This window comes from the organism of the source record quoted next, unplaced genomic scaffold (assembly GCF_019419815.1).
Source record: "Pyrus x bretschneideri cultivar Hongxiangsu unplaced genomic scaffold, Pyrus_bretschneideri_v1 Contig49, whole genome shotgun sequence".
Classification (NCBI taxonomy): Eukaryota; Viridiplantae; Streptophyta; class Magnoliopsida; order Rosales; family Rosaceae; genus Pyrus; species Pyrus x bretschneideri.
The window spans coordinates 847,168-854,030 of record NW_025999786.1 but is presented as its reverse complement, the minus strand read 5'-3'; the positions used below and the strand labels follow the sequence as shown (position 1 = coordinate 854,030).

At 36.4% G+C, this 6,863-nt stretch overlaps 1 protein-coding gene across 2 annotated transcripts; it reads left to right on the top strand.

The window, feature by feature from the left end:
- The first annotated feature begins 894 nt into the window (after window positions 1-894).
- LOC103956088 (pentatricopeptide repeat-containing protein At5g09450, mitochondrial-like) lies at window positions 895-4,194 on the top strand. Of its 2 annotated transcripts, XR_007252366.1 has the most exons (3): window positions 895-1,249; window positions 2,058-3,105; window positions 3,195-4,194. XR_007252366.1 is itself a non-coding variant. In XM_009368025.3 (2 exons), exons 1-2 carry the CDS (start codon window positions 938-940, stop codon window positions 2,958-2,960), a joined length of 1,215 nt encoding a protein of 404 aa, XP_009366300.2. In that variant the 5' UTR covers window positions 895-937; the 3' UTR covers window positions 2,961-4,194. The 2 variants fall into 2 exon arrangements, 1 of the variants encoding a protein (XP_009366300.2); XM_009368025.3 differs by having other exon boundaries at window positions 2,058-4,194.
- The last annotated feature ends 2,669 nt before the right edge of the window (window positions 4,195-6,863 follow it).

The window sequence follows — 6,863 nt, the reverse complement described above, 5'->3', positions numbered from 1 at the left end:
TATTCCACCCCTCTTTTACCAGCATCCTCCTTTATGTGATACATTGCACCTGTTCCACTTCTATCTCTAACAAAAATTATCGCTCCCTCACTTTTCCCTATTTATAACATAAGAGTCGTTTGCACTTTCTGTCTGCAATGTTTTCATTTTTTAGCAAAAAATCTGATTATTAGTAGTATTATTTTTTGGTCAGCATGGAGGCCAAACCCCAAAAGACGAGAGATACTCTTGTTGACAAATTATCACATGACAAGTCTCTATTTGATGGATTATTCACTTTTGATTACATGGTAATCATTGATTAGTAACGCCACTTAAATTATGAATTAGTTATAAGAGAGAATCCATAAGACACAAAAAGCACATCAAAAGATTCCAATATGAATATTTGTGATACGTACACTTTTCAAACACCTCCTAAGCTCCCTTATTTTATGAAATAATTTTGCACTTTTTTATTTATTTTTGGCTTATAAATAAACCCGAAGCAATGTTTGTTGCCTAAACTTGTAACCTAATGCAACCAAATTTGATATAATTCCTTTCAAAATTGGATGAATTGAATTTACTGTGACTGAATGTTTCCATCCGAGTCAATAGCAACCCCAAAAACAGCCGATCGGTTGTTTTGCATCTAAGATTGACTTGGATTGAATAACTCCGTATAGATGAAATGAATGTTGAACGAAGAAATAGATGTCAACTTGCATTAATGACGGCTCGTATGACAAAACCGAAATTCACTCAAATGGACCTCGAACATAAGTGAAGGTAGTACAAGTTTAATGTGAAGCCCATCCCGGGAAGGCCCAAATATTCGGCAGAGCCGAGCCGAGCTGAGCTGACTGAGGAGGCTGAAAAGCGAAAGTTGAGTGTCAATCAGGTGTTCCCCGAAGTTTAAGAGCTTCATGAACAGAATCTAGAAAGTTGAGTGTCAATGGCGTCTCGGTCACTATTGCTCTCTCTCAGACGGAGCAGCGGCGTAAGCAGTGTTAGCGTTGGTGTTGGTGTTGGTTTTGGAAGATTTCTGTCGTCGGGAGGAGCAGGTGCTGTGAATACTGAGTTTGTCCAAGATTCTGAGGGAAGTGACGACCTCAAGAGCAGAGTGTTGAGGCTCAGGCAGCCCAAGCGAAGCGCCACCAACGTCCTTCAGAGATGGGTCTCCGAAGGCAACCAAATTTCCATCTCGGACCTCCGCCAGATCTCTAAAGACCTCAGCAAGTCTCACCGTTACAAGCACGCCCTCGAGGTTGGATTCTCTTCTTGTTAGCATGTCGTGATTGCTGTTTAATCGATATGTTGTCAATATTTGATTCAGTTAAGCAATTGGGGTTTGATTTCTGATTAACGTAGACCTTTTGATGAGAACTTTATTGTGTTTGGTTGGCAAGAAAACGATGGAAAGTTGAAAGCTTGGATTGGGGCTCCCTAGTGTTGTCATCTCTTTGGAGTAGTTGCATAATCTTAGGTCTAATTAACTTTTTTCGTTGCCACCTTGTTCATCTGCAGCAGAATACATGCTTTCTAGGATACAATAGAACATGACCAAGGAATGGTTAAATGAATAAGATTGCGCTGTAATAGACTGAATAAAATGCGAAAATTTGGCGGAAATGAGGATTTGCAAATTCCAATTGCAGAAATGAGTCAAACAAGGACCACATATCGATCAAACATTAATGATGTTGTTGATGAAATGTTCACACTCTATTGATAAAATCCCAAAATGTGATCATTTTAGGAATTAGGATTTGTATTTTCATCATTTCGGTCAATTCCCAATAAATTTTACATTTACAATAGAAAGGGTTGGCCTTTTTTTTTTTTTTTTTTTTTTTTTTTACTGGGTTTAAATGATTTGGTGTCAATTTCTTAATCCAAGTATTATCTTAAGTCACAGGGTAAGCATGAGCATTGAAAAACGGATAGTAACTCTCCCGTTTAAATCCCTATAAGTTTTTCCAATGTAATCTTCATATGCCACTTTCAGTTCTCTGTTTCTATCATAATTTCTCCGTGTTCATTGGATTCTATTTGTGATTTGTACAAGCTTGCAGATATCCGAGTGGATGGTCAGCCATAATGAATTTGAGTTATCGGATTCTGACTATGCAGTCCGCATTGTCTTGATGACCAAAATTTTTGGCATCGATGCAGCAGAGCGCTACTTTGAAGGTCTACCTCTTACTGCAAAAACAAATGAGACATATACTGCTCTCCTCCACTCTTATGCTGGGGCAAAATTGACGGAAAGGGCTGAGAACCTCTATGAGAGAATAAAAGGATCTAACCTGTCCCTGAGTGCCCTTACATACAATGAGATGATGACTATGTACATGTCAGTGGGGCAAGTTGAGAAGGTCTCTTTAGTTGTGGAAGATCTGAAACAGCACAAGGTTGAACCGGATATCTTCACATACAATCTTTGGATTAGTTCATGTGCTGCAACTCTAAAGATTGATCAGCTTCGACAGATTTTAGTTGAAATGAGACATGATCCTGGTTTTGGTGAAGGCTGGGAGAGATATATTAACCTCACAAATATATATGTTAGTGTTGGGCATCTTGTGAATGCAGAGTCCGACACTCTAGTAGTTGAAGCTGAGAAACGAATCACACAAAGAGAATGGATTACGTATGACTTTCTCATTATTCTGCATGCTAGTTTAGGAAATAAGGAAAGGATTGATCAGATATGGAAATCCTTGATAATGACTGGACAAAAGATGACAAGTAGCAACTATATTTGCATTCTTTCTTCATATCTAATGCTTGGGCAATTAAAAGAAGTCGGAGAAGTTATTGATCGGTGGAAGCAATCAACTACTACAGATTTTTCTGTTACTGCCTGCAGTAGGGTTTTGCACGCTTTCACAGACATTGGGTTGACTGAAAAGGCCCACAACTTCAAGGTGATTCTGATTCAGAAGAATTGTGATACTTCAAATTCGTTAGAGTAGAACTGAAAATCAGTTTTGGTGGAGGTAATGGAACATATATGTGACAATTTTATGATGTCTGGATTGTTTTGAAGAGGGAATAATTAAGAATTCTTACAGGCGTTCCATATATCAAATGACTGAATAATATGCCAGCATTCAGTGGGTTAATATTTCTGCTGTGTTGTTTCGATGTTTAAGTCTCAAGTACTGTCTTATGGAAAATTAAAGTCTGTTTATCCTTCCCGTCATTAGTTCCATTGCAAGTGCAGTGTACTTCGAGCTCGTCATACATCATTGCAAGTCAGGTAAGATCGATCTGTTAACTATTATCCATATGATGATTTTAATACTCATATATACCTTAGAGATGGAAGCATTCTGTTATAGATTCTGGCAATTACCTGGACCACGAAGTTACATATGCCCGATGTTTATAGAACATGTAATAACAGCGGTTGAAAATTGTTTTTCATAGTAGTTACGAGTGAATTGATTGGAAAAGTTATCCTACAAAAGGAAGTTAGTAGCACTTGAAGCATTCTAGAGTCATGTTTCGTCAACTTCATGATACTACGATTGTTGAAATTCTGTTCCCCCGTTTGTATTTTTACTTTTTAATTCATTCCATGATGGCATAGGAAGTAGAAGACTTTGCATCTAATACTTTTGGAACTTACGAAAATAGTTTTTGGTACGCATCAACATATAATTTGTAGGTAACTCAAGGATAAAAAATGATGAATGTGCTGTAAGTAACTTGTCGTGCTTAAGATTTTGTACTCGTTACTTCTTATAACTACTTCTCTTACTTCAGCCTTGTAAACTACTCTTTACTTCTTTGAGTTAGTATCTGACTTATGCGTTGGAGGATGTATATACCATATCTGGTGTTACTTTGTTTACTTATGCATGACCCGTCACTACAAGAAAAGCACCCTTTAACATCGCGAGATGGGTGTTGTCGAAACATGTAGTAGGAAATAGTTTTCAACAACACGAGCAAGATGTCGTTACAAAAGTGACAACATGGAGTCGAAGTAAAAAGAGACTGCATGCTGTGTATGTTGTAAAACTGAGAAAATTTGAAGCATGTGTGATCGCATCGTTTGTAAGTTGTAACCATATTCGTTTGGCAGCTGATGTTTACTTTGACAACATCTTTTGTATGTCACTCTACACCCGGGAACTCAATACTCGTTCAACTTTGGTGAGATTTATGTCTATTCTGTCAGAGGTGTTAAGTTGCCTCACACTACTCTAATTCCCCCTAACGAATTTCTCACTTCTCGTCCATCAGTCTTAGCCTCCCCACCAATTTTTTTCTTTAATTTGCAAGAATTTGACATGGTCCCTCTTTCATTTTTTGAAATATCAACATCCATGAGTTGGGGAAGAGTTGAGATGTAAAAGTAGTGAGGATTTGCACAAATTTGAAGCAAAATCCCGTCCCTTTTCTGTTGATGCGCGAAATTTGTACCAGTAAATGACCTCTGGGAAGAATTTTGTGGACTTCTGTAAGAAGGAATGCATACCCATTCTCTTATTGCCACATGGATGCCACATTGTATCCTTTAACTTTTAGCCAAAATACACACGAGTATTTAGTTCCAGGAAATAAACTGGCGACTTTGAACTTCAGAAAAAAATTGAGATCGAAATTAAGTTAAAGCTGCTAGTTTGAGAGATGGTGACACACTCTCCATGCGTTCATCGATGTTTACGTTTTCTGTTTTTACCTTTCTCTGCGGTGCTCATGCAGCGCTCGTAGCCATCCGCTTTCCTTTGTTTTTCCCTCTCCCATTACTAACTGCCATGCCCGAAAATTTTGGCAAAATGTGCTACATTTCACGTCGGAGCAAAGGTGTTTTATACACACTCTTAAACCCTCCCCCTCATGTTACCTTCACTGCCCACTACAGTACTTATATATTAAGTAAAAGCCAACTTAGCCACTCTTGAGTTGGAGGATGAAAAGAGCTTTAAAATCATTCAAGTACATTCCAAAAATGGGTTTGGACTGAATTTTACGTAATTTAAGTTGAGAAAAGTTTGTTCTATGTAAGGCTAGATTTTTATTTTTTTAATATGTTAACAAGTTAGACTTTTAAATATGAACAAGACTTCGCTGCTGAAAGATCAGTAGCAGCTACTGTTGATAACCAATCACGTGCAGACATGTGTCCAAATTTTAATTTTTTTAATAAAAAAATTGGACACTTGTCCGCGTGTGATAGGCCATCAGCAGCTGCTGCTGATCTTTTCATCAGTAACTATAGAAATTGATAATTTGGTCTACAAAAAGATGATAAAAATTAACAATTCAGAAGATTCCACTAAATATTGGCATGGAGATTTTCCATATGTTTGAATGAGTAATTTAGGAGCCGTTTGATAACCATTTTACTTTCTGTTTTTAGTTTTTTTTTTTCTCTCTAAATTGAGAACTAAAATCTGATTTGATAACTACTTTCAGCTTTTTTAGTTATATAAAAACGGAAAATTGAAAATCGAAAAGTGAAAACTCAAGGCTAAAGTTTGAAAATTCAAGAAAATAGTTTTCAGTTTTCAAAAAACTGAAAATTGAAAGGAGTTACCAAACAAGATTCAAATTAAAAAAAATGAAAATAAAAATTGAAAACCGAAAACTAGTAATTATCAACCGGCTCTTAAAGTTTCATGAAATTTAGATAAATTTTGGAAAAATATGACAAAGATGAATGTCCCTTGTTTAGTGTTTACAGTGCATTTGTGCCGCTCTAATAGTAGCTTTGTAGTCTTAAAATAGTTTGTTATTACTATCTTCGTATTGATTTTCGTCTCTGATTTTTGTAGTCTCAATTTGGAAATCAAGTTCTGATTTTTTGAAAATATCAAAACTTCTTCCTTGGGCTTGGAAAAGGGTTAGGTATGATCCCAAAGTGATAAAGTAGCATTGAAGTTCGTAGCATGTAGTTTGTACAGAATTAATTAACAATGTATAGTAGTTTCAGCTAGTATTTGCTTTTTATCTTCTTATTATCCGGTGCATCCATGTGCTCCTTGACCAAAAAACAATGTGTGTAGATTGTTGAGGAATATAATCTTATATCAGATATACGACAATAAAACAACTAATATATGAGAGATTTTACTTTTAATATTATCGAGAATTTTCTAATGAAATTTTACATTTAGTAATTAGGGGTTAAGTTATAGAAATGTAGGTGATATTTGGGTGAGTCATGCTGAGCCTAAAAGTTTGCCATATGCTACTATTGAATTAATACTTGGTTTTAGGTATGATAATTAGTTTCCACAAGGAATTAGGAACTTTAATTTTTAGAATTTAATACTTAGTTTTTGGTATGATAATTAGTTTCTACAAGGAATTAGGAACTTTAATTTTTAGAATCACCTTCTGGATTATTTGAGATTGTGTTGATGATAAAAGTTATATACCCTATGTGGTGCGTAGGTCGAGTAACTATTTAGCTAATTATGTTCTTCTAGTGAATACAAGCGCGCCATCTTGCGACCAAGCTCGGTTGGGCAAGTAGAATAGGTGTTGTGGTAAAGGTGTCGAATGCGTTGCTGACTTCTACACTTGAGTGACTACCGGCCAAGGAATGAACACCTCTCAGGATAAGGTTCTAGAACCTAAAGATAAGGTTACTTTTTTCACTGAGAATTTGAAGACTTGTGCACTATTTTCGGCTGCTTCAACTTTATTCATGAGAAATAAGTATGCCAAATCAGTATCAGGCTGTGAGGAAAAGGTACTCATAGGAGATGAGTGCCTTTATAATGAACGTGGTTCGGTCATATGAATGCCGAACTATAAAGTGCAATTGAAAGTAACCGATCATAGAACAACTCATTTGGCTGGGCTAATGAAGTGACCTCTTTAGGCAATAGAATTAAGAACTCTTTGATGGCCGAAAC

What these genes read in the sequence shown, in the direction of transcription:
- LOC103956088 (XM_009368025.3), top strand. Translation starts at nt 938, where the DNA reads ATGGCGTCTCGGTCACTATTGCTCTCTCTCAGACGGAGCAGCGGCGTA. An exon ending in GTTACAAGCACGCCCTCGAG is followed by an intron (nt 1,250 to 2,057) that starts GTTGGATTCTCT and finishes ACAAGCTTGCAG; the next exon opens with ATATCCGAGTGGATGGTCAG.